The sequence below is a fragment of the Hippoglossus stenolepis genome, chromosome 15 (assembly GCF_022539355.2).
Source record: "Hippoglossus stenolepis isolate QCI-W04-F060 chromosome 15, HSTE1.2, whole genome shotgun sequence".
In the NCBI taxonomy this organism is placed as follows: domain Eukaryota; kingdom Metazoa; phylum Chordata; class Actinopteri; order Pleuronectiformes; family Pleuronectidae; genus Hippoglossus; species Hippoglossus stenolepis.
The window spans coordinates 21,227,763-21,255,046 of record NC_061497.1 but is presented as its reverse complement, the minus strand read 5'-3'; the positions used below and the strand labels follow the sequence as shown (position 1 = coordinate 21,255,046).

Here is a 27,284-nt window from a genome sequence, read left to right as displayed (position 1 = left end):
TTTAAAACCCCTAATCCTTTGTTTAGTGTTGTAAAATAAAGTGAAAATCACAATCACTCCTTAAAGGTAAACAAGTTCTTTGTCCAGTAAATATCTGACGTGACAAATTGATTAAAAGGAGTTGTGTGTTTTTTAAATGATTTAAAATGCTATTTTTTTTCTAATTAAATGACGCAACACGTAAGCAGATTGCATTTAGCTCAAATTCCACATTAAGACAAATACTGTGTATTTAAATTGAACTTCACACCCACAGAAAGTAGACAGTGACCTAAAGCCTGGACTTAAAATTTGGTATATTTTTATTGACTAGGTATATTAACACATTACATGCTAGAGAAAAAAAAAAAAAAATGTAACTTCAAATAATATATTTTAATAACACTTTGACATATTGTACAATCTCTCTTTAAAAAAAACCTCATACTTTTTCTTTGTCCGGTCTTCTTCAAAGTCAGGGTGAAACGGCACAAAAGCAACATATCGAAAAATGATCATAGCAAAATAGATAATAACAATTAAACATTATTTGGCATTGTTGAGGCTCAATGTGTTTTTTCTCGAGCTGTGAACTCAATGTGATTAGTTTTCTTGAGCTGTGAAGGAGATAAGGTGCATATTGTAGCGTGATCAGTGTTATTTAAAAAGAAAGACTAGGGGAAATTCATTGGTCTTAATTGCTAAGGGACAGCAGCTCACAATAATGTCTTTCAATGACTTTGAAATGAGAATATTTTCTCTTAAAGGCAACAATTAGTGGGAGGTCAGCGCCAGGCATGTAAATGCAATACCCAGGTAACGCTTTGCATGAAGGCATTCAAGCAAATATGTCAAAGATTAAAAAGTCAGAATGAACTGACCTGTGAAACACAATCACGTCTTTCCATTAGAAGTGTCAGAAGGAACAATCTCCTCTAAAATGTCATGTTAAATTATGCAAAAAATCAAACCAAATAAAATACACTTGACAGTTGACATCACATTTTGCATTTTCAGTTTTTTGTTACACAAATTTATTGTTCTGTTTTAAAATATTACCGAACCCCAATCACCACATTTGCAGCAGCACTTTACAGACATTTGACTTTAGTCACCAACAGTCGTTTAGTGTTAACCGGTCACCTAAATACCACTTATACCAGGGAGGCACTCAGGTAGTGAATCGTGTAGTTTCACAAAGCTGACTTCTATCAGCATATTAATCATTAATGTGATCAATTCCAATATTTTTGCTGAGCTCAACAAACAAACACACAAACTTGGGCCTGTGAACCATGGAAAGTGTTTATATATAGAGAAAGAGAGAGAGAGAGAGAGACAGAGAGACAGAGAGAGCTGCATATGACCCACAGACGTGGCTCAGAGATGTTCAACAAATAATGGTAAAAAAAAAGAAATGGGACATTTATGTAGGATACAAAAAATAATTTCCTTAAATTTGAGCCCCAATAACAAAACAAATTAGTGTAAAATTTCACAACTTATAAATACATTATAAACTCAATATGACATTTTGGGACGTCTACAAATTCTGTGTTCTATGTTGGTATGAAAGCAGAAATATAGATATTCATTCTTTTACATCTGTCTTATAATTAAAAGTCCTGCACCCTTGACCGAATGTGTTATCCAGGAAGTGTTCAGGTCTAATGCTGATGACTGTGTGTGATGTTCTCCTTCTCAACATTCATTATTTGGGGTTCGTCAATAACCATGTTCCTACTGCAGTTTAGCACTGTTAGCATGCGAGAAACACAATTTATGTATTTGTGGACAAAAATTATACATGCGAGTTTCTGACTCGGAAAGTGAAGTACAACCAAATTTTTATCTCATTTAAAAAAATTCTCTCAAAAACAGTTGTTCTCACTGGTAATTGTGTTTCAGTGTCATCACCATTTATAATGTTTATCAACCATTTCAAAACCACCTTTTAAGTGTTCAATAGCTTAAACCGGCTAACACAAAAGATAATGTTAAAGGAGACATATGATGCTTTTTCAGTTTTTCCTTTCCTCTTTGTGTTATAGGTTGTTATTGTGAATGTAAAAGTTTTGCAAAGTTAAAAAGACCATCGTAAAGGGAGCTCCTCTTCCCCTGAAAGACCTCGCCAGTAATCCGAACGGCAATTCTGCATCATCATGTCATCACGATAACCCACATGCTTAGCGGCTAGTCTGCCACGCCCCCTAATAAAGTCAGGTAAAGGGAGAGCAGAGGGCAACATGTCCTACACGCGCTGGAACTAGTTGACCGATCACAACAGAGGGAGATTTACCTCTGTCTGAACCAAATGCTTCAGACAGAGGCTGAAAAGAGCAGCAATGCACAGTCTGAGGACAGTGATGTGTTTCCTGAACATTAGAGCCTGTTAACCTTTGACGGAATAACATTTATTAAAATTATCAACCTGAATATGAGCAGAATATGTCTCCTTTAATAGAAAAAGAAAGAGGCCTGAAAGCACGTTTAGCTGAGAAACTGACTATTTAAAAGTGTATTTTAATTTTGACATAATGACCCGTAGACTTGTTTATTAATGTGTAATCATCTCATGTGTTTTCACTGAGGATAAACCTACAGAAAGTGACAATCACAGCATTTTAGTGGCAGAAGAAATGACAGAGTGGCATCATGTCTGTTTTAATATTTTTAAATAAAAAACGAAAAAGCATAGTGTTTCGGGTGGATTTGTTCTTAAAGACATTTGCAACTGATATTCATAACAAAAACTTGCTGGAAGACAAAAATAAAATCCCTCGTTCTCATCTTCTAAACAGGGCCCTCGGGGAATCCTTCCGTCCTCCGCCACAGGCTGCTCAGTTTGTTCTTTCACACTGCTGCGTTTGAAGTCATCCATGTTGGCGCCCGATAGTGTTTAAAAAGAGGAACATAAAATAACAGGCGAGGGAAAAATGTTTTCTACAGTATTTAGCATGTAAGGTGTGTATATTCATATAAAGTCAATTCTATAATAATATTTTCCACTTTTAGTACAAAAAAAGAGGACTTGGTTTGTAGTGTGGGTAGCATGTAGTAAGTTGGTGACGTCGTCTTTGCGAGGCGGACCGTCCTCCTCCACGCGACGTCAGGAAAAGTCTTTGCTCGTTTTGCTCTGAGGTTCAAAGTCTGGCACTTGGAAAAAAAAAAAACTCACTGATTCATGATTCTGTGAGAGAAGCTGAGCGTTGTGTCTCCGGTGTGCAATCAGTTCTTTTTCCCTTCTGTGTATGAATGAAACGAACCATCCGGGGATACGCAGGAAGGGAGGGGGGGGGCGTCGACTCTGCTGTGTAACTGTATGTGCAGTGCAGACTTCAATACTGGGGTGTGTGAACTAGGGTTTGACTGATATCGGTCACTGGTGCCTGATACAGCTGGAACTGTCCGAATCAATATTCAAACTAGAGCCGGACTGAAACATCAGCTGACACAAATCATCCGATATGAATCTTCCACAGACGTATTGTTATGACTTTATGCTCATGATTGAGTAAACAATGCAGAAAAGATGTGCATTTGTGTTTATATTTGAAGAACAATTTTGTATGTATTTGGTTGTATTTTCTTTCTAGCCTCGATTACATTTCTTTGTCATAAGGGTTTGATAACGACATCCTCGGAATCAGACAATTTAAAAAATATATATACCTTTGTCAGCTGATGTTTTGGTATTGAAAGTTTAAAAATCTCAAATATTGGTATTGGCATCAGCCCCCAAAAAGGTCCACATCAGTCAGACTCTAATTCAAACTATTTAATTTGACAATTTTCATACCTTTTCCACTGAATATCTATCATCGCCATCATACCTGATTAAATTCGTAGTGTTAGAAGCTTCTTTTGAGGGTGAAGTCACTAAGAACCCTGGTCTTTGATAAAGAAATTGTTTTAATGTCAAACTTAATTTTTTTGGTTGCATAGATTTTGATTAAAATAATCAGGGAACTGGTTTCTCTGAGTTTCTGCAGCTTGATTGAAATCAAGGGGACTGTTGGGCCTTGGCGGAGGTGTGTTCTCCACCGAGTGCCCTTCTAGTTGAGACGGCTACTGGATCTAGTGTGTAATAAATAATGCCCAATACGTAGAAACAAGACAAAAAGGTAGAGCCTTGTGCTGCATCGACCAAACACCCAAACTGAAAGTCATCATTAACCAACCAGGTTAGGTTTGAGTGAACCTTAAATCAATGTTTTACCTCTACGCCTGCTCAACAACAATTACAGAAAAAGTAAAAAAGAAAATGCCTTGAAGTTACTGGAAGTTGTTGACCGCCATGAAGCTACACTCGGCTGAACACACTTCTCTCTGTAGTGGATGGACAGAGGTAAAGAATTCCCATGTGTGTTTTCAATTGAAATTTGACACCAATAAATATCGATAAATGTCACCATCTACTTGCTGGAAATGTTTCATTGCAGGTTTTGAAGACTTTCCATGTGGCCACGGTCGAGGAGGAAGAAAAAAACTGATGTGTGACGTTGAATTGAAAAAAGAAGCTAATATAGGCAAACCGATATCAGTCTAACCTTAGTGTAAACTCTTAGTGTGACAGACGACATTAGGCAACATCAGCCCACACACGTGTTGTGCTGGCAGGGTCAGGAGCGCCTCATTGGTTTTACTCGTAAGTTCATATACTGTGTGCTTGTATAAATCTTTCTGAACAGGTCAAAAGAGAAGGGGTGTGCGCAGGTGATGGGAGCGCGTGTGTTTCTCAGCTCTCGTCATCGGGATGCTGTTGTTCCAACAGTCGCACGTGGGTGAAGGGGAAGTGGCCTCGTTTGCCCTTGCACTCGCCCTCCCACTGGCCGTTCACGTTGATCTTGGTCACTTTCACCATGTCTCCCACCTGTGAAACGACAACATCAGGGATGAATGCAGAGATAGAAGTGGAGCTGACACACTGTCTCTCTCCGCTCTGTGGCAGAATCAGTTTGTGCAACTCGAAGCTATCGATACGAGATCCTATCAGATTCTATCAGGCCTGCAGAAAGAAAAGTATTGACGTAGAATTGACTGACCCATCTTCATTTTTACAAATGCAGAACAGCAAAATAGATAATTAAAAAGGGAATATCCCTCCCAGTTGTAAATTACTGTTAAATAAAGCACTTTGAATCTTAACTCCACCGTCTACAACTGGGAGGATGGCACAAATATACTGTGTCCCACTGAAACAACAGCAGAGTTGCATAATCACAGTCTGCTCCATCTCACACAGCAGCACCAAATATACACCGTCTTCCATTATTCTTATATCAAACAAAATGGTGGCGTCTGCGTTTCTTGAGGAGACTCAAATAAACGAGGTGGCACAGAGAAAAAGAGAGAGAGAGAACTCAGAGTTTCAACAACTGACAGCACGGGAATTCAAGAGATGAGGCCGAAGTCATTACAATTATAAAATATAATTTAGCTGTAAATGTATTTAATTTAATTCTGCTTTCTTCTTAATGCAGTTCTCTCTGTGTTTAGAAAAGCCCCACTATTTAGAAAGGATTACTTTATTATTTAATGAGTTATTCAAAAGAAAATTAATTAGCAACTACTTTATTTACTTTTCTATTATGAAAATCCTCTGGGTTTAACTTCTCTAATGTGAGTATTCCCGGTTTTTTGTATCAATGGTAAACAAAAGTTGAACTGTTAAAATGTCCAGAAAATTGGGTCAGGACATTTTGTCTTTCACATATTAAGAACACAGCAGGACATTCTGCGGGTCAGATGTGTTCACAACAACACGAAAATGTCCAGGACACTCAGGTGAGGGGTAGAAGTCTTCGTCCTCTACGTGCATGGCTCCTCTTTTTCATCCTGAGATATTTGTTTTTTTCCAGTTCCGCTCCCTTTGAATTCTCTGGACATTTTCTTGATGTATTCTCACATGACTCACTCGGACATTTTGGGCACTGGCAGGTAAAGTTCCCGCAAAACGTTGGAAAATTTAGGGAAAATGTCCCGGGTGCCATGCACGTCTGAAAGCAGCTTAATCGGTCAGACAAAACCACACATTTGAAGATGTTACTTTAACTGTGATGCACAGTTTTTGACATTTCATAAAAAACAACTGATTAATCAAGCCCACTATGAATAAGCCATCTTTGGCTACTTATTTTTAACTACATAAAAATCCTACTGCTTTGCCGATGTAATCCATGGAGTTTATGTACGGTACGTTAGCAGTTAGCTCATTATCCACCAGGGCGAGTTGTCTTTGTCAAACTGTCTTTATTAACCTCCACCGCTAATCCGAACAAACTGTTTATTTATTTGCTCTGAGAAACCAACTGAAGCCAATGTGCCTCTTTTCATCAGCAGTAATGAATGTACCATTCACATTAATCCAACATAAAGAAGACCCATTATACAGGATCCATGTCTGTCCTTCTATATAAAGACATCCCACTGTGAGTGTCTTCATGTGCACTGTCAGCTTGCATTTGTAAAGAGACTGTGTGTATGCTCACATGCATGAGTAAGCCATTAAGGACCAGGACAATCTAGGCTGCCTCTACTGTTTCCTAACTGACAACAGAGAAGTGAAAGAGGTTAATAGAAAGACAGTCGAGGAGAGAATGAATGGAGGGTGGAATAGCTACCTCAAGAGCGAGCGCTGTCTTGTCGTAGGCGTTGGGCACCCTCTTCTGAATGGCTCGAGCAAACACGGGCCCATTCTGTAGGTTGGGAAGCTGAGTGCTGACAACAGGCTGAGCGTACTGGCCTGGGTCCCCCAAAGGGGTGGGCGGCGAGGCCCCTGTTCCGTCTGTGCTAGCTGCTACCCCTGCAATTTGCCCCCCCTGTCCTGCCCCCACAGAAGGGGGACCCAGACCGGCATTGGTGGGCGAGGCAGGCCGGTACTTCTCCACGTAGGGCACGGGGATCATTCCGGCTCGGCCCTCCTGGTTTGCAGCATTCCACCATTGATCCTCAGGCTTCTCCAGCACACGCAGAATGTCACCCTTGCGGAAGGGGAGGTCCTCATCATCATTGCCCGGGAAGTCAAACAGTGCCCGGACAAACTCAGCCTCGTCCGGCTGCACTGGGACACCCACAGAGGGGACGAAACCCTTGGCCTTGCTGACGGGCTCTATGAGTGTAGTGGTGTCCAGATAGTGGATCTTATAAAACTCCAGCAGCGCCGCCAGCGCGTCAAACTCCTGATCCCCAATCCGAAACCGAGGAGGAGCCAAACCTGGCAGAGAAAAAGGGATTTTGTGAATTTGTGGGAAGTAAAACACAAGTGAAACAAACCAATCAACTAAACTGTGACATCTGTGGACAGAACATGAAGGTACATGATGAGTGGCAGCACTGACCAACTCTTCCAGACATTGTAAATGTAGGATTAACCGTCTAATCATGTCCTGTTGTGGAAACTAACGGGCAGATGATAGGACCAAAGGCCCATTTGGCAACTTCTCATTTATACATTTACATCATATACACAAGAAACATGCATGTTCCATAATAATCTGATGTCCCCGACAAGCTGTGGGCCTCGTGACAGCAAGTGAACAGATGGAGCAGCAGCATTATCACAGCAGGGGTACGATGAGCCTCCCAAATACCCTGCACACATCTAGAATAGAGTCACAAACAGGAATAATGTTATGTTGTTTTTTTGCCGTTTACCTTATGGGAATGAATGCAAATGTTTGCGGTTTGGGGTAATTCAGTGAGATGCTCCGATAATAGATAATACTGCTGATATTACCGGATAGAGCTTCAGCAATTAGTAGGTGTGTTTGCCAGAGTTAGCGAAAATATCACCTTTTTGGCAACACTTCATGCTGTAGAGTCGTGTAACGCACACAAGATTTATTTTTATTTAAAAAAGTAATTGTTGTGTATTCCTGGATTTATTTATTTGTAAATCCTTTTTCAGTGATGACTGTAAAACTGGATGATTAAAGAAGTTCTGTGGTGTCCATTCTCTGATGTATCTGTTTTTCAGAGGGTGTTACCTGAGCCAGGCCACACAACAATCATAGCAATCATCCCTTGTGCTTTACTGGTCTACAAGTTGCTCACAGATTTTATTCTTATACACAAATGAAGACCCAAACTTCCGCTGTTGGTCACTAACATCCACATTAAGTAGTGCGGCACAACGAACAAGGGATATTCTCCATCTTGTCCTATGTTGGGACAGTGTTTAGTTTAAAAAAGACGTAGAGGTAATGATGTCTGATCTACTGAGCGGCCACATGGCTTTCATAGAACTGCCATACCAGCCGGTAGCCAGTCAGATTCACCTTTAGCCTCCGTGTACCCTCAGGTTCGGCCTGTGGCGTTGATTACGAGGCCACAACACTTGATGACACTACGGTTATATCCATAACATCCGCTGGTGGCTGCCAACATCTACCTGAGCAGAAGACCTTCGAACGGGATAGTCACCTTCTTGTCCTATATTCTAAAATCATTCAAAATGCACTGCAAAATGAATCTAACTTTGATATCGGTCCAACACATCAGCCACTTAATGTTGTTCAACAATAACAGAATTCCTAAAGTAGCTCACGATTGTTGATTTACAACTCGATGGAAACTACCCGATCCTCAGGACGCCCTCAAGAAGAAGAGTTGTGCAACAGCCAGTGCACAGTGGCAGACCTGAGAGAGGGGCTGTGTCTGTGTCTGTCACCAGGGCAAGATCACAGACATTCCACAGACGCCAATCTGACCAGTCATCCTCCAGTTGTGACAGCCCAGCTCCATTCAATCCCTCCAGCAGCAGCAGCAGCAGGACCCAGCCCACCTCCCTGCACCTCTGCCCGCTGAGCTGCTGCCTTCACACGGACACACCACCGCCCCGGGACACATGTATTCAAACCCTTTCCAAAAGTTTAACGGTTTTATAATCAGAGTGGTTGTTGATGGCTAGCTAGCTGAAAAAAAGTTTCACCAGACTCCATTTAAAAAGCGCCTAACTTTAATGCGACTTGGCTAACACACAATTTCAACGTAACTTTCACTTTCTACACAGCCAGGTTGTGTTTACATACACTACACAAGAGGATCACAATATATAAAGCCACGCGTGGATACTTTCAATTTATAAGTGTTGGAACTTGAGTCAGATTTCTGCTTTAACCGGAGGAGCTAGCTCGTTAGCAACACCGTCCAAAATAGCGGGGGGATGAGGAGAGCACATGTTAATAAAGTTTTAATTTTGTTCAAATTTGTGCAGAACATGATGTTAAACACACGCCGACTTGAAGAATACACTCTGATTAAAAGTAAAATGATATAAACATGTGATAAAGTGAACGTATTTTGGCGAATTGTCTGTGATCATTTTAAAGTGGACATTTTGTCAATGGGGCTTGGCGGGGATGGGGCTAAATCCTGGAAATCCAGACGGGAAAAGGACAAATCTAAGCAGTGAAGTCGACGAGCGTGCGGGTGAAGCGGGCGAAGCAACGGACGTTACCTGAGCCGGACTGTCGGTTGTTGCTGATGCTGTTGATGATGTAGTGGGACACTTTGGAGTTCTCCGACACGGACAGCACGTAGTCCCCGGGGCTGGTGATCGAGTCCCGGACCAGGAACACCCCGTGCCTCTGCCCCTGGAGCAGGGACACCCCTTCCTGGCGGCTCAGCCTCCCCCAGTACCAGCTCCCTCGGTCTTCGGCGTCAAAATTCCCGGCCATGGCTGCGAAATCCCGTCCGAGGCTTCAGGCCTCTGTCTACCCGCGACTCATACACGAAACTTTGGGTTCGACCAGCGCAGCCGCCGGGGAAACGATGCTAACGCGTTAGCAACTTCCGCTGAATAGCATCGAGGCGTTGCCGCGGACCGAGTTGACACTGAGGCTCAAACGCAGATTCAGTTCGGGTTAAACGTTGAAATCACAAAAATTGTTTGAAACTAATGTGCAACAAGAAACTCCGGGACTGAAATGGCGGATCAGGGGGGAAACGTTGACCTCATCTACCGGAAGTGATGCCCGGGCCACGGGAAGCGCTGCGTTCACGGACCCTTCAGAAAAAACCCCGCTGCAAATCAAACCCGAACACGAACCGACTTTATTCAACGAGTCAAATGTTTGTTTTGATTTAAATCCTCCTCCGTTGTTTCCTGCGCGTCTGTTAAATAATTTACTTTACCGAGTGTAAATACTTCAATCTAAGAAGTGACTCAAAGAATGTATTAGTTTCAAGCATCCAAGTGCTGTGAGAGGATTGTCCAACTCGCGCGGAGCCGTAAACGCAGCACAATTAACCAACTAATTAAACTTTTCTGCAGATTGTGTTTGAGCTAAATGGGATTTTTTTATAAACATCTCAGAAAAGTGTTTTTCTTTACATCAAACAAACAGAACAAAATCTAAATGAGACTATGTGAAAATAGTCATGATAGAATTATTATTATTATGTTATTATTAATCCCACTATGTAAACCTGATATCAGTTAAAAGTTCACTCTGGTTGGTTGGGCTTCTTGAAATAGTTCAAATGAAAGTATAAGTTACAACTTATTGCACAATCCCTCCCCTGGTGCTCATAGTGTTTTTAGTTTTAATTAAAAAAATTGTTTCCTATTTGGATATTTATACTTGTACAAATCCACCAGCAAATTCCTTCTAATTCCGATTCTGATTAAAAATCGTTTTTTGGTCAGTGGCACTGTGCACTAAACAGAATCCACCAGTAGATGGCGATGTAAACTCGTGGTATAACCCTGAAGCTCATTTCAACAAATCTTATTCTGAAAATTGGTATACATGATTTTTTCTAAAAGCTTTATTTAAAACATAAAGACAGAATCATACCACTGCATAAGTATGGCCATTTTTTTTTTAAATTCTCTTATTTTGCTTCCACATTTTCTCAAGACACCTGTCACTAACAATTGATTAATTTCTCAAGTAATAAATTAACTGTTTAGCCCATAAAATATCAGTATATTAATATCATCACTCTTTAGTCTATGAAATATCAGAAAATAGACCCGTTTCACTCTATTTAGATGGAGCCTTAATGAATGTGATTAATGTGATTGGCTGCTGTGAAAAAGGTGAGTTGTAAAAACTGATCCGTTCAAGTTGCTCAGAAACATTTTCTGCATCTTTGAAAGTCGAAACACCCAAAATTTCATTTCAAGTGAATCAAAACAGATTTTTTTCATCAAACTGCTTTAAAAACTACCAAAACAGTTCCTGATTATGTTTGAACTCATCAGTTATAACTGCAGCCGTGTCATTAAAATGTTAAGATTTAGATTTTTCTTTAAATGTTTTCTTGTCCCTTTTGTGTCAAACGTTGTTGTGTAGAAACGCCTTTAATCACCGTTATTCAGTGTTTAATATTTACAGTATCACACTTATACTCTACGTCCTGATCGTCGGTCAGAATCATAAAAACATAATGAATCATTAGAAAACTGCTTTATTTCAAGATTCAAAAGGCAAAACTTCCATTTATTGTTCCTGCAGCATCTCGACACTTCATAAATCTCCCATATGTAACTTCACTCATTCACATCACTGTCGACAGCCGTTTTACAAACTATTAACTTTTTCTTTCACTTCCTTTTATCTTCTTTCATTTCAAAAAGCCTTTTTTGTAAATACAGAAACAATCGGAGCCACACACGTCGTAAGACGAAGCATTTTTAGAATCAGTTGTCTGCAATAAATACTGAAGGAAATGAGGGTGAACACACACACACAGTATAAAACTGATCAAATGGGATTGAAGTGATTTGAACAACAGTGATTTCTTATTGGTTTTCATTGTCAGAGGCTGATTTTCGGGCTTCACATTATTTCAGCCGATCAAAAGTGTTCACATCACACTGTGGTTTAAAAAACATCTGGACTTCTTCATCTACTCTGATACAGAGTTATTCAAACGTCTTCAGGTGGCTGTAGAGCGACTGGACGTATGTGAACACACACATGGGGTCTGGCTTGTCGCCCATCACCATCATGTCCTCCACCTCGATCAGGCGGAGACAGTCGGCCTGCTCCCTGAAACAAAGAAGCACGATGCGGTCATAAAGATGAATAAAATATAAAGTGATTCAAATGGAATAAATAATAGATATGATGAAACAATCACTCGTTTTCAGGGCACATCCAGCTTTGTGCTGCAGTTAAACCAGAGCCTGTTAATGTTGTTCCACCAGAAGTGGCTGCAGTTCATCTAGAGAGCAGAGGTCGAGGTTGTCAATGGAGCTAAACAGCTAAAATAATGATTTACTCAAAAGGCCATTTGATTATAATTTTGCCAAATAAAGAATCGATTATAGTTCAAAATTTAAATGAAAAAAATACTAATGTCTCGTTTTTGATGATCATCGAAAGAGAGGATGAGGGTAATCGTCATGTTTGACGGCCGAAAGACAGAAAGTGTCTTGTGCTACGTGACGTCATCTTATCTCATTTAACTATATCTACTGTTTATCCTTTATTTCAAAATCATAAACAAAATTGACGTTTTGGCTAGAGTGTCTCCTACACAACCCAGATGTTGTGAGGGTGGAAGTTAAATATTCTCTGCTTTAACATATCTTCATGTTGCCATGCAGATGTGTGACTGGGCCTCACAGATCTGCTCTCTGTCTGAACTCAAGAAATTCAAGACCTGAGTTTGTTTTGAAACAGTCAAGTTTGTGTCTGTTTCTCGTTAAGACTCAAATACTTTCTGATATAAGTTGTTTAAAGTTTTCATGAGTGTTTTAAAGTTGGTTTTGGCCGTGTTGCAGCATCCCAAGTTCCTCAAATTTCATTTTCCATCACAAAACTTGCATCTGCCAGCAAACTAAACTTCTTTCCTACTGGAAATCTGAATTACCTGAGTTACAACAGCACACACACACACACACACTCACACACTGGGCTTACTCTGCAGTGGTGAACGCCAGCGCTAAGTTGTGTTTGCGGTTGGCGGAGTTCAGTTCGTTGTAGTCAAACTCCAGAGGGAAGAAAGAGTGAACCAGGGCACAGAACGCCATCCCGTCGCTCCAGCTGGACGAGAAGTTCTGGATGTCTATGTTCTGAAAGGGAGAATAACACAGTTCAGTGTTCATGTCCGATCTCATCTCATGAACAGGGACACAGATGTGTCTGTGAAAGGCTCATATCTGCTGATGTTTATTGGCTGAACGATAAATCAGTCGTTATAACATAACAGATTTAAGATGTACAATAACTTATTCCCAGTTTTCAAACCTGATATCCAATAGTTTTCGAGCGGCACCACTCCAAGAGAATCTGTTTGATCCCGGTGGCACTGGAGACTCCGAAGCTCTGAGAGCGCTTCAGTTTGGGCTTCGAGTCCTTCGGCCTGTTCGAGAGACAAACAGCTCGTCACTTGTATCTATGGCTGGATCAAGATTAGATGGAGAAATACTTCAGTCCCACTCACTTGGTTGGTTCTGAGTTCATCCTTTCAAAGAGCGCTCGTTTGGCCTGAGCCCCGTTGGAGCGGGGGAGTGTCTGAGACTTCATCAGGTCCTGTTTGAACTCAACTCCTCCGGGTTTGTTCGCCTTCCTGTGGAGAAACAACAAGTCGCCCACGTGGCTTTAAACCGACAGAGACACGGCATCAGTCAAACCAAAGTGAATAATCAGTCAAAACAAGATTCATGGTTAAAACTTACTTGTCCAAATTAGGTGAGAAACCAGATTTGATGATGGATTTGGAGGGAAGTAATTTTTCTACATTTGGAGAAAAACAAAAAAGATTTGAATTATTAAATCACAAAAACTAAAGATTCTACAGCGGATTTGAAAAGTTGAAAGCCTCAGTGAACAGTTTCTCTAAACAGGCCTATTGAGGGTTGGGTGTGTTTTACCTGCAGGCTGAGGGAAGCTCACACTTCTCTTCAGACTGGGACTGGGTGTTTTCAGAACTGGCACTGGATCAACGAGGAAAAAACACATTTTTTGAAGAGATGAAAGGAAATAGAGGAATTGAAAAAATAATCTACGACTTTTACTCCTGAGTCAAATCCTGAAACTCACTACGTTTAAAGGGATATTCTCCAGGTTTCAATGTCGGGTCCGTTGACGCTGACAGACCCGGAGACGACTGAGCTGGTGAAGCTGATGACGAAGACTCTGTGTTGGGTTTGGTTGCAGCAGGAAGAGGAAAGTGTGGTTTGGGTTCACCAGCGTCTAACGGAAAAAGAAATAAAGCACATTACAATCTACAGATGAATCTAAATCTGACAACATCAGGATATTGCAGCCACGTGATGTTCTCACCACGTCTAAATGGATATCCTCCTCGCTTTGTCGTCAGGGATTCAGGTATCGAAGGATTCACAGCCGTGAGAGCAAGATGAGGCAGAGCCTGAGATCCAGAGCCCGGCTGCTCCTGGGACACCTGGGACCTGGGGTCCTTCGCTCCAGGTGCAGCTGCACATGAGGAGATGGAAAACAGGGAATTTAGGCACAAATGGAGTGAAAAGAAATTAATAATATGATGTAAAGATGTTTGTGTCAAACCTAGAAGTGTTTAAAGTGTCAGTTGAAGTTGACGCTCTGAACAAAATAAAACTATATCTGGAAAAGGATAAAATAATTTTAAAATGTTGGTCCATCCTCTGACACAAAGTAAACTATCCAGCTGATAAAGATGGACGACGTGTCTTCACTTGCTGCCACTATCCACAAGTGAAACTCACTGGCAGCTGGAGCCTCTGCAGCTCTGGGCTCTGCTGCTGGACCCTGAGCAGATCTGGAGCTCAGCGGAGCCTCAGGACCGGGTTTGGTTTTCATGGCAGTGACGGGCAGATGCGGCAGAGGTTCGTCAGCATCTGAAAAAGGGAGAATCTGAATAAAGAGTGAAGTCAAAGTGTGATGGATGTTTAACAGCAATCACACACTGAGACGAGAGTCTATTAACGTCTATGAATTATATCTACATCTCCGTGGAGGGCGACCACCTGGGATGAGACTCGAGAGAAACAGCTGCATCCATGAGAAACTAGAATCCTCCACTCACCACATTTAGCAGCAGACTCCACTGGTTTTACTGGAGCCACAGAGGCTGGAGACTGGGAGAGAGAAGGAGCCTCGGAGCTGCTTTTTGTCATGGACGTGAGCGGAAAGGGGGGTTTGTTCAGAAAAGCTGATTCTTCCTGTTCTGAAAGAGAAAATGTGGATTGAGTTCTGAGGAGCGAAGATAAACAGTATTTTGACATTTAACACAACATGTCTAATGATAAAATGAATTATTACAGGTTTTCAGGTATAAATGCACAATAACTTCATTTGTATATAATAAACCATTTGTTTAATTATAGTCTTAAATTCTAAAGTTGTTTATTTGATTCTGTATAACATTTAAATGGTGATGTGACCTTCAGTCGACCAACCTGTCCCTTTCTGTGTCTCCGCTGCCGTCTGAGGGGAACTCGTGATGACTTCAGGGTTCGGTTTGGTGACGGAGGCGAGAGGCTGATGAGACTGAGGAGCGGCTCCATCACCTCCAGCTGCATCACCAACATCCACTGAGGAGCTTTCTGAAAAAAGCAGAACCACAGGTGAGCTCAGCTCGTCAGGTGACCGGTGTGAAACCTGTCAGACCATCAGCCCACCTCGTTTCCCGTTCTCCTCTGGAGCTGCGGTGACTTTCTTCTCTCCCTTCGCGTCAGTGCCCTACTCAGGAAACACAAGAAGTTCAAAACATGCCATTCTCAAAAGGCTGGAGAGTTTTCATGAGTAAGTCCAGGACTGAAAGAGGAAACCAGAGTAATGGAGGAGTGATGTGATAAAAAACATCATCCTCCTATGAAGAGTAAGATGATTTATACTCATGCACACAGAGACGTGTAGGGATCCAGGCTTATGTTGTTTTCTTGTGTCTGTTCACTTAACATCAGCGTAATGTTTATTGCATTTTGTTTTTATTGCCTCCAACAAAGGATTACGCAAAATACACTGAACAGATTTAGTGGAAGGAAAGAAGTCATAACATATTTATGTGGATCTGAACAAAGCAGCGGATCAAGGATTTTTTATCCCTTTGTGTAATAAGATAAGATGTTTGTTTTACATTTTTAACCAATTTCTCAGAATAAAGAACACTGGTGTGGTCGGGAATAAGGATTTCTTTCAGAAGAATTTTGTATTTTTTTTATATTTCTGCTATTTGTACTAGACAATCATATGTAGGATTTTTTTGGGCCCTGGGAAATATATATATGCACTCCATTGAATGAGATTCAAGTACTTTAATATTGATTTCCATTTCTCCGTTGTGCTTTCCTGACTTTTCAAAGTGGTGAAACCAGCTTTCCTTCATTTGGCTTAAGCTTGAACCTGTCGTGGGAGTGAGTGATGCAAAGTGAAAGTGTGAGTGTGTTTGCCTCAGCAACACCGATCCGCTCACAACCAACAAACAGAAGTCTCTTGTCGCGCTGCAGAGATAAAACAATGTCAGTTTTAAATCTGTTGATGTGTGTGTGTGTGTGTGTGTGTGTGTGTGTGTGTGTGTGTGTGTGTGTGTGTGTGTGTGTGTGTGTGTGTGTGTGTGTGTGTGTGTGTGTGTGTGTGTTCCTCAGCTGTTCCCCGCTGAAACCTTCTCCTTTCATGACAGCTGGGGCCAACAAACCCATGTTCCCTCCGAGAGCCTATTTTAGAATTTGCAATCAGCCCCTTTGCGAGAGTTTCCGTTCAACTCTCCTTACATCCCAATATAGCCCCAAATGGATGCTTTGGAAATCGGGGAGTTGGACTGAGCCGCTCAAACAGCACCTCAGTGTATCAGCCAGAAGCGTCGTCCTGCATTTAGCGCCCCCCCCACACCCCCCACACACCCCTCTGCAACCTTTTGCTTTCCAGAGACCTGCTGCAGTTGCCTGGCAGCCTCATAATAAAGCCGCTGCACTCAGTCCGTCAACTCGTCACCATGGAGGAGATAAGCACCGTGGTGATCTGTGGGCTCCAGGAGCTGCAGCATGATATCACCGTCTGACCCTGTTAATCCCGTCAACCTCTGGGTTTACATCCAGGTCACTCGGGCTGCTTAGAAACATGTTAACATGCAGACGTACACACACACACACACACACACATACAGGCACGTGCATTGGTGCAGAAGTGAAACCTAACATTTTAACATTTTAACCTTTATTATTGCAAATGTCAAACACTAAACCAGCATTAACTTTTCAGCGAGTAGATGCACACATGTCGTCCGACCAGACAACGTCCGACCAGTCTAAAGGTCACAACTTCACTCTAAGTCCAGATCATTCATGCTCCAGCGCCGAGTGGCTCACAGACGATTAGCTGACAGTTTACACAAGCACCTATCAAAAGATGTGTGCGAAACATTCGGGAAGCTGCCGTTGCTAATGTAGGTCAGATATGAGATAAAGGACGGGAAGAAACAAGTTGAAGAGACTTAGGGAAACAGATATAACTCAGTAGAGCCCATACTTCTGTAACAAGTCCAACTGTCTCTTTGAATTCAACCAAGTTGCACCGATTTTCGCACGCTGATAAATATGAATTATTCCCTGGAAAATTGGTGAAAATATCAAAAATGCAATGTTAAAGAAAGTGAAAAAAGAAGCTGGATCAGCCCGTTAGAGATGTTTGTTGGCTTCCACCAAGTGTCATGGAAATCTGCTCAGCAGTTTTCAGCTGAGGTGAAAGTAACATTAACTTTATACGATTCACTGGAGGAGGACGTTGACAGATTTTCATGAGCTGGCATCTAGTGGACATTAGTGATATGACATCATGAGACGTTTTGGCTTCAGCTTAGTGGAAACACGAGACTTGAAAATTTGTATAAAGGCACAATTTCAACTCGAACACATCAGTGGTGTTGTGACAACTGTTGTCGGTTTTGGAAAGTTACAAAAACTATTGGATTTCCAAGTTAGGTCGACTATCGCTAGCTGAGCTGTGCGGAAAAAAATATTAACAGTTTAAAAACCACTAAGGAAAGATGAGATCAAATAAAAAATAAAAAACGCTCAGTATTAAATGAGGGGGCTATCTTGTCGTACGTCAGAGTGGGGGGGGGGCTGGGAAAAGGCCGGGTGACCTCAGCGGAGAGGAATGTTGGCAGGGCGTGTGTTTCGACAGGACAGCTGGTCGTCCCGCTCGGGGTGTGAGACGTAAACGGAAATTTAACTTTCCACTCGGAGATTCGAGAGGTGGAGATTCCTGAGCGAGCAGAGGACAGGAAATTATTTATACACCCTTAAAGTTTACGTGTGAGTTTACGTCATTAAAAAGGCAAAAACAATTAGCTTGACGATTTATCAGTCTGTCGGTATAAATCGGCCGATATGAGCCTTTCATGGACATGTCGGTATCTGCATTTATGTTAAATAAGTTTTATTTGACAGAATAAACAATGCAAACGTATATTTGTGTATATTTTCTTGAACAAATTTCAATTTCTTTGGTTGCATTTGCTTTTTTAAATGTATAATATTCTAACAAAGTTTATGCCTAAAATGTAAAATATCAATCAAACGGCATCAGCTACATTTCTTGGTCCTCAGAGTTTGATCATGTAGGAATCAATGCCATTTGCTTTTAGGTGAAGATGGGCCTTGATATCTGTATTGGAAATTCTTTACTCCACAATATTGGTTTCTGCATCGACCCCCAAAGATCCATAGCACTTGGGCTTTGATATAAAGCAGTGCACTCTCGCTGTTTGTGGCCAGTGTTTCAGTACTAACTTAATAAGCAGGTATCGATTATGAATTGATAAGTTAGACTTCTTGCCCCTCTGCATTCACGCAGCGTGTTTTCACCGTATAAGCTGTTTTTTAAGATGAGCTGAAGTCGGAGTGCAGCGTGCTGAGCCTCCACAGAGATGCAGTCCCAAATCACTCACCCAAAAATACACGTGGCCTTTGGAGGACCTGTGGTTATAGAAGCAGGTCATAGCGGGCTGCGATGGGGGGGGTAGGGAGGGGCGTTGGTTTTAGTAATTTCAGAATAAATAGAGGTAGTGGTGTAATTTTAAAAGTGTTATTAATATTGGTCTCCAGCTGAAAACATTTCCTGGCAGGTGATGCAGAGCCTATAAGTCGGTGCTTGTACAATGTCTCCCCCCCAGAGGTTAAATATACATCAGACAAACATATTACAGAGTCCTCAGATTCTCGCCGAGGCCCCTCGCCAGCAAATCCTGATTCTTATAGACTGACGTTTTTATAGAAGAGGTATAGGGTTAGTAGCACGTCTGATCTTTTCAAGGATTATTATTTTATAGGCACAGCTTTCCTTACACTATCAGGGACGTACACATTTACAGTCACGACATTTAGGCCGAAGAATGTAACCCCCCCGTGCTCTGATGGATGAGAGGGCTGGTTTCTTGACGGATGATCTACACGGTGCAGAGCTAAAAAACAATGTGCCCAGGAGAGGAAGATGTACAGGGTCAGGTGCGACAAATATTCGCAGCACAAGTTTTTAAAAAATGTCGCCCCTCGAAAGTCGGGTTGGATTTCCTCGGCGTGGTCGAGTTCTCCGGATACTTTGGCAAAGTTCAAAAATATGTGGACACGGCAGCTACTTGATTCATTTCAGTGAGGTCACTGTGTTGATGTCATGTGGGTCAGGAGGAAGAAAGTTAAACCAGGTTTAAAGAGTAATGTGACCGAGGTCATTTGAATGTTAATCTCACTTGTTTTGTGATGGAGGATTAAATGATTTTCACCGGAGCCTGAAGCCGAAAGAAAAACACCTTCAATACCAATAAATCAGCTATTCAATAAATCTTAAGTCTGTGAAAGGTTCGTATCGGCCGACTCGTACATCGCTCAGACTCCAATTGTCGCTGGGATAATTTAACAGGGTTGTAAAAATGACAGTATAATAAACCAAGGTGCTGAGTGGTGGCATCTGGTAATCCTTCACACTCATGCATGTGTCAGTAGGAGGAAGCTGGAGGTGAACAAAGACAGAGTGAATAAAACAGCAGTGATCCTTTGTTGACCATCTTTCTCACACCCTGTACATCGTGTTCACCTTGTTGATATGATAAATTCACTACCAGTAAAGCGGATCACGCTCGTCTACCTCGGTCCAGGGGCAGTTTGAAACCAGTTTTATTTTGTCTGCTGTAGAAAAACACAAAGTTTACTCACGTTGAGGTCAGCATGTCTCTTTGCTCTCCACGGAGGAGGTGCCGGGGTGTTTCTGGGACCAGCACCATGAGCAGGAGCAGGAGCAGGAGCAGGAGCGTGGCCCGATCCTCCACTGGACCCAGCTGGATCAGAGTATGAAGACAGACTCGACAGGCTGTCTTCGGACCTCCCAGACGAACCCGTCTTGTCTCCCTGGGTCTTGGATTGTATTTGTGCATGTCCATTCTCTAAACTTTTCCCCCCCTCGTTCTTCCCCTTCACTTCAGCAGGACTCCTGTCGACTGTTAGTCCGGCGATACCCTCCACCAGGCGGCTGAGAACCTCCAGCCTGGTTCTGAGCTGCAGGTTCTCCTCCTCCAGCCGGGTCACCGCCTCGGCCAGGGGGCCATTGGAAACGCACAGCTCGTCTATCCTCTGTTCTATACGCTGCTTGAACGCACTAACGTCCACGTGCACCTCCTTTACCGCAGCCTGCAAGGTGGACTTGAATTGAACCAGGGAGTCCTGAACACCTTCTGTAGTGACATCCATGTTTCAGATCCCAGAGTTTCCAGTTAAGAAGCAGGGTGGTCGACGAGGATCTCAGAAACCAAACCTTCCTACTTGTCTTGTCTTTCTTCTACTCACTCCTTCCCTCAGAGTTACCTGCAGTGCTCCATGTCAGCTTTCCAGTAAACTTCAAGATCCAAATAGTTTTTTGAAGGATGACTTAGGGGGGTGTCACAAGATACCTCGGTCCTAAAGTCCCATCAAGCTCCATGGAGGACTTCTCTCATCGTGCGTATTCTCTTACTCTCTCCTCTCATCTGGTCAAAGCAAGAGCGGCTGTTATTTATAAGCCACAGAAAACTCATGCACACAGTCATCCTGGGAAAAGAGATTACGTACAGCACGGGCAGATCAGGTTCTCAGAGTGTGGAGGAGCAGCGGCGTGGTCAGACTAACCTTCCAAAAGGATCCTGTTGAAGTGGCAGAGACGTTCCTCCGTGCTGCTGCTGTGTCTACTATGTGTTTCCTGGACGTTCACCCCTCCTGCCCCTGCTCGCTGTGTTGTTTGAGATATTTGTGGCCCCCCCGAGCCTGGGAGCAACAGGTTCGACTCAGTATTTGGGGACATGACAGCGGCGTGAAAAGAACCAAAATGGGGAGGAGGGGTTGGAATTATTAAAATATTTTTGGTCTGTTTGCTGCAGGAGGCGCAGCAGATTCCTGGGGTTCATTTAAATATTTAAAATGTACCACAGTCCAAATAAAGAACCATGTTTTCTTTGCTTAAAGACAAATAAAGGCTGTGATTGTAAATACAGCAGTTTGAGTAGTTTAGATTTTATAGATTTAAGTTTTTTTTGAGAACCTGCAGACATAATTAATATAAGTTTTATACCAGTTTTATACCAGTTAAAATAAAACCTAAAACCCTTTAAGGCTCATGGTGCCAACACGTCACGCTGACCTGCTTGTATTAGTTTTCTGCTAATCACTGGTTACCAGACAGCGAATAGAGATGAGACATATTTCCAGTAATGTCAGAATCAGCCAGTATGTTAAATCTAAAATTAAATGTCAGCTGATTTTCACCACACCAAGTAATCTCTTTGAATGTGTACTGCATTTCTTAAAATAATGTATTTACAGGGTATTTTCATTCAACTGCGACATTTCTTCATTTGTCCATTTTCATTCGTTCTCTCAAGTTATAACTGTGGATCTCACCCGACGTAAAAAATATAAATGTAACTACTCCTAACAGTCGGGAAATAAATGTATTGTACATATGTAATATATCTATTCATAATATATGAATATAAAGGTATAAACATTTCATAAGTAGTTTGTAATGTACGATACAGTTGTAAGCAGATGCTCATTACACCAGTCTAAGATTCTGTGAACTCTTGGTGTCAGTTTGAGCCTCCAGCGCCCCCAAGCGGCCATGTATTCGCATTACAGCTGAATGAAGACCTGAAGGCACCACAACCAGACACCGAACACATGTAAGGTATTTTTTATTTAAAGCAACACGAGGCAACTTTTACTAAGCGACAGCGCCCTCTGCAGCCACATGGGGGGATTAATTAATGAGGTGGTTTTCATGTTAATGCGTTTGAACCTAATGAGTCTTTAAGGTGATCTACAGTTCAGCTTTACTCCTCAACCTGCTGCACCTGGATCAGTCAGTTGCTCACTTCTCACAGGAGCTCGTACCCACTCACCAAGGTTACACAGAACAGACATGAGGAGGTGAGGAGTGGGAATGAAAGGAATCAAGGAGACATAACAAGGAGACATGACAACACAGGTCAAATAAAGCAGAGACTTCCTCTGAACGGTCTATCAAATCAAATTTATTGAATTTTAAAGGGGTGCTCTGAATTCACTAGTTGCAGCTACAGTACATAACTCATCTTATACATCAATTGTTTTAAGTTAGATTCCAAAAAAACAGTCCAGTCTCTTTTCAGATAGCAAAGTTCCTCAGAAAAGGTCACGCTACAAAAAAAAAAAAGGACAGATGCATCAAATCTGATCGATAGATATGTATGAAAAAATTAGAACGCTATCAAAAATAATGTGGGGCGGGAAGTGTTAAAGGTTGTGGAGGTGCCGCCTTCACGTCATTCACACAGCCGGAGTGAAAATGAGGTGAATAACGTGAAGAGCAGATTTAAAATCTCCAAAAACTTCCACATCCGCCAAAACTGATGAAAAGCTCTAAAAACAAAAGACACAGCAAACATAGTCGAGACTAGAACAAGTCTATGCTTTAAAGGGTTTCATCCTCAAAATGATTCCATGTAGAAAAACAACATCATGGGAATTTGCGCAATGATTTGAAAATATAAATTAAATGCTACAAAATGTGAAATCCTACTAAATATTATTATAAAGCCTTTAATTTGTATTGTCATTCTAGCAGTAGATGCATAGCGATCTGGTTTTAAAATAGTTTCAATCACTGTCTTTAAAATGATTTCATTGCGGCGAAAAAAACAAAAGTGTCATCGTCCCCCGAAGGACATAATGGTGATGATGGTAATAAACCATTAAATGCAGCCACGACCTGTAAACACTGCCGGCCAGCTTTGCTCTTTCACACTGAGATTTGTGGGGGAGTAGATTTATCACAAGGCACAGGAGACCAGGTCTGGTTCACGGTCCGCAGATCAAAATCAGCCCCGGCAACAGTTTCTATTCACTTTTGTGCGTTTCATGAGTCTAATGGCGCATTCACATCATTTCAGAAGAAAAAAAACAAACAGCGGAAAATTGATGCTACAAGTTTAAAAGCAGAATCTGTCTCACTTTTGCTCCCGATGCCTATTTCATGCTAATATTATAATATAGTCTGACCCCCCCCCATTTAACCCAACATGACATGAATGTAGCATTAAACTATTTCCTTCAAGCGTTCTGTGTTTATACCGAGAAAAGGACCAACTCTGTGCAGATATGTGACGATGCAAAGCAGCAAAAATCATAAAACCAGTGTCTTGGTGGCAGAAGAGAGGCCACACGCTGTTATCACCACCACATCTTTAAAGTATATTAGGTTTCACCCAGACAAAACTGTAATCTGGAAATCCCTACTTTGATTTTTCACGCTGTGTAGCGTTAGCGAGTGCTAGCTAAAATGTCAGCAACGTGGAAATATTTCATGCTGGGAGGGAAAAATTCTATCAGAGCATCTCTGCATTAAATGATGGGAAAAACCACCAAAATTAGCCATCGCTGCTTCACTGGTTAACAACCGTGCTATTTACAGCACCACTCGCAGACATCCTGCCAATGAGCGTCAAAGAAAACACATAAAACAATAAATTTTAAACACGAAACCGCTTAATTCAGCGTTTTTTTACTCATTTTAAATATCAAGTCTGTTGATTTTGTAGAGGAGACGTCTGCAGATAATTCCTGGAGGAGCAAACTACCTCTTTTGTCAATGTTTAGATCGAGAGACGACGAAAATGACATATTGTGCATTTAATGTGTCCGTGAAATGTAGAATTATAATCATTATGTAGTTTCAGAAGCCAGAACACGTCCTCTTGTGTGAAGGTGGCATGTTAGTGGAGAAACGATTCAACACCTGATTAGTGTGTATTTGCTCCACCACCTCCTCAGATCACACACCCACCACGTCGGTTCCCCTCCGGGATCCAAACACAGACTTGAGGGTCTTTTTTGGGGGGAAATCTGGGGTAATTCGCCGTTTTTTAGGAAAAATCACCTACAGCAGATCTAAAACACGGAAAAATCTAAAACAGATCTCTCTTCCTGTCACTACAGATACTATGATTGACTAAAGTGCCTGACAGTCTTTGGTTTACCAACCCCTGGGAGTTTAAGGATCAGAAGCCGTGTCAGAAATTATAAATAGAAGCAAATCTAGGAACAAAAATATGTTGAAATCACACGTATCAGAAAAAGAATCTGCATCTTCAGAGTCAGTCTCACAATAAACCTCTATACACACACACACACATGCACACACGCGTCATCAGACTTCATCAAACCCTGAGCAGAGAGGTTGAACTTAAGACTTTGTATGTTAATGAATCTATTGACTGTTAAGATATGTGATCTGTGTTTAACCAGGAAGCGTCCACACTGTGTTCTGAGGGATTCTCTGTGGCTCGGAGACAATGAAGGGACGCGGCTCGTCGTCCTGCGGCTTTGAAATGCTGTCGTCACGTCTATGGAGCAAACTTTTTTTAAATCACGTAAAGTCCGATTAATTCGTTCGATTTCGAGGTATTTTCTAAAACAAAATCAAAAAAACATACATTGGCCAATCCATAAAATCTGTTTATTTTTTAAAATCAAGCGGCAATATAGCAATTCCATTTGAAGTCTGGACATGTGCCCCTAAAATATGCAACAAAAAAAAAAACAGGAACAAAAATTCTAAAACAAAATCATGATGATAAAATATAATAAAGCGTTGATGAGAAACAGTGGAATGTTTTATTGTTGTTCTGTATTTATTCCACGATTTTTTTTTTTAAGCCAAGAGACAAAAGGCTCATGTTGTAAATTAAAACGGTCCAGCTCACTGAATTTCATTTGTGTAACTGTCAGTCAATTTTGACGGTTTTTCCATAACTGTCAAATGGCCCCGTCAGAATAAGAGCAAAATTGAGATTAAACAAATGCTTTGAAAAGCTTAAAATGTGATTCAGTTTCAGTGGAAAAGTCGAGACGGGGGATTTTTCTGCAAAGCTCAAACGGTCAAAACCGAGGCCACTACACCTCAGAAGGTTTTTTGCCATGTTCTTTCAAATGCAATGAAATGCATGCAGTAAAATGGCCAATTTGAAATCGTGGAAATCTTCCCGAAAGGCATGAAAACAAAGCAGCGTGTTTTTACAGTGTATTCAGTGGAGATTGAGGTCATCCTGGCTGAAATCTGAGATATATGTATCTGAAGGAAGTGAATGCAATGAGAGAGACACGCACACGTTTCAAAACAGAAAAGCCCCAACTACTCCTGAACTAATCCCGATGGTCGTTTGCCTGAGAACTGCTGAGTGGACGAGCAGATAATCCTGACAACAGATGGCAGCAGAGAGGAGGGCGGCCTCGCTCTGCTCCGCACACAGCTCAGCAGCTTCCTGCGACTGCAGGGGAAATCAGACAACAGACCCGGGACGAGCTACCACGAGGAGGCTGGAGCAGATATGGATGGAAGGGAAGAGGCTGGGTGTTGAAATAAATAAAATAAAATAAAATAAAATAAAAAGTAATGAGCTGCACCTTTTAATTCTTAAATAAAAATAATAAATGACAACGGTTGATTTATGTAACAACCAATGGGACTACAGTGAGAGTGGAGACTTTTAACAAGCACTTAAATACATCATAAAGTGTAAGAGTAAAATTCACCATATTTTCTTCTTGGTGGCTGTTTTGCCTTTTTACACTACGCACCCAGAGAGTGGATGGAAGAGGCCGAGCAGAGTAAAAACAGGACAGTAAAATAAAATTAAAAAATAAAAACACAGAGTGGGAGAGTTGAGCCGAGAGCAGAACAAAGAGCCTGGGATGTTTCCAGTTACGGCGGCCCAGTGAACCGTGGACAGAAAGAGGCCTGCACTCGGCTGGGCTCGGGCCAAACCGGACAAACAGGCCCATCATTCAGCAGCTCATCTCCCATTACGCCCTCGCCCCCATACTGTTGGTCAGCAAACAGACCGTCTGTCCACAATCAAGACGACTCATCACCTCCTCTGTCTAATGCTGCTTCCAACAGACACACGGCTGGTGGAGTGTTTACCGCAACGAGATTTCAGAACAAGGGCACGGGAAACGCGACAGAAGCCTTTCTGTCATTTTATCACACTGATGTTTGTTCCAGTGTTAACTTGTCAGATAAGTTTCATTTTTTTCTTTGTTATTCGATGATATAAAACCGGGTGAAACATCAACATGATTAACATGATCGGCTGAGTGTGCATATTGACGGGATCCTGATACCGCGGCTCCACTCAGATATCACTACTCTGCACATTCTGGCTCCACGTGACATTAAAAGATGATATTTTTGGCTCCATTTCTGTTCAGTGGGGAGAAGGTGGAGACACCACCCATGATTATTTACAGTCTATGGTGCAGAGAGTTGAAACTTTTGACTTATATCAGGGGAAAATACTAACACTTGAGACTCAAAAGAGCCCAGAAGTTATGGGGCTGTAACTTGCCATTAGAAATACAAGTTATATTCTAATCATGGGGGGGGGGATTCTAACGGTTCTGATGCGGCTGCTGCTCAGCAAAAAGCACTGGGTTGTTTTATTGTAAAACAGAAGAAACTCAAAAAAACTAAAGAAGTATGTCACCAAAACATTCAAGAAACCAAAGAGTCAAAAAAAAAAAAAGAGAAAATTCACATATGAAAAGGAAAAGCTGTTAGCCTCCTTTTTTAGAAAAAAATGCTACTGAGATAACTTCACCAACTCCCAAAGTCCGTTAACTCGCTTGCGACGTCGGTTTCAGAGTGTTGTTAAGCATTAGGCTTCCGAGTGTTCAAGCTCGGAAACTGATCGATCGAGTCAGTTTCCAAACAGCAAAACTCGTTTCACATTTGTCGACAGAGCTTAATTTGTAATAGTGTTGTTGCTGTACGCGTCAAAAAACTGTAACTATGCACGTTGCAGTTTTCAGCAGTTTCGTGGGTAAATTTGAAAGATATGTGGAG

The 27,284-nt window shown here is 41.7% G+C and overlaps 2 protein-coding genes across 4 annotated transcripts; both read right to left on the bottom strand.

Annotated features, from left to right (window-relative positions):
• Positions 1–284: 284 nt before the first annotated feature.
• On the bottom strand, positions 285–9,971 carry LOC118121874 (adapter molecule crk). Its single transcript, XM_035178088.2, has 3 exons — positions 9,440–9,971; positions 6,603–7,195; positions 285–4,852 (listed from the first exon to the last, which is right to left on the bottom strand). The coding sequence occupies exons 1-3, from the start codon at positions 9,657–9,659 to the stop codon at positions 4,718–4,720; spliced, it is 948 nt and encodes a 315-aa protein (XP_035033979.1). The 5' UTR covers positions 9,660–9,971; the 3' UTR covers positions 285–4,717.
• A 1,408-nt stretch (positions 9,972–11,379) lies between these two features.
• Positions 11,380–21,160, bottom strand: LOC118121873 (smoothelin-like protein 2). 3 transcript variants are annotated; one of them, XM_035178086.2, is made up of 14 exons: positions 21,035–21,160; positions 20,090–20,895; positions 15,560–15,620; positions 15,338–15,484; positions 14,965–15,105; positions 14,645–14,776; positions 14,223–14,375; positions 13,980–14,132; positions 13,811–13,873; positions 13,616–13,673; positions 13,381–13,506; positions 13,185–13,299; positions 12,858–13,009; positions 11,380–11,981 (listed from the first exon to the last, which is right to left on the bottom strand). In XM_035178086.2, exons 2-14 carry the CDS (start codon positions 20,618–20,620, stop codon positions 11,855–11,857), a joined length of 1,959 nt encoding a protein of 652 aa, XP_035033977.1. In that variant the 5' UTR covers positions 20,621–20,895; positions 21,035–21,160; the 3' UTR covers positions 11,380–11,854. The 3 variants fall into 3 exon arrangements, with proteins under 3 accessions (XP_035033977.1, XP_035033978.1, XP_035033976.1); XM_035178087.2 differs by having other exon boundaries at positions 13,983–14,132; positions 20,978–21,131; XM_035178085.2 differs by having other exon boundaries at positions 20,978–21,130.
• Between the last annotated feature and the right edge of the window lie 6,124 nt (positions 21,161–27,284).

Coding starts and splice junctions, on each gene's coding strand:
- LOC118121874 (XM_035178088.2), bottom strand. CDS start 9,659: ATGGCCGGGAATTTTGACGCCGAAGACCGAGGGAGCTGGTACTGGGGG. Junction 7,196..9,439: donor CAACCGACAGTCCGGCTCAG/GTAACGTCCGTT, acceptor TTTCTCTGCCAG/GTTTGGCTCCTCCTCGGTTT. Junction 4,853..6,602: donor AGACAGCGCTCGCTCTTGAG/GTAGCTATTCCA, acceptor GTCGTTTCACAG/GTGGGAGACATGGTGAAAGT.
- LOC118121873 (XM_035178086.2), bottom strand. CDS start 20,620: ATGGATGTCACTACAGAAGGTGTTCAGGACTCCCTGGTTCAATTCAAG. Junction 14,777..14,964: donor GGAGTCTGCTGCTAAATGTG/GTGAGTGGAGGA, acceptor TCCCTTTTTCAG/ATGCTGACGAACCTCTGCCG. Junction 13,874..13,979: donor AGAATATCCCTTTAAACGTA/GTGAGTTTCAGG, acceptor TCGTTGATCCAG/TGCCAGTTCTGAAAACACCC.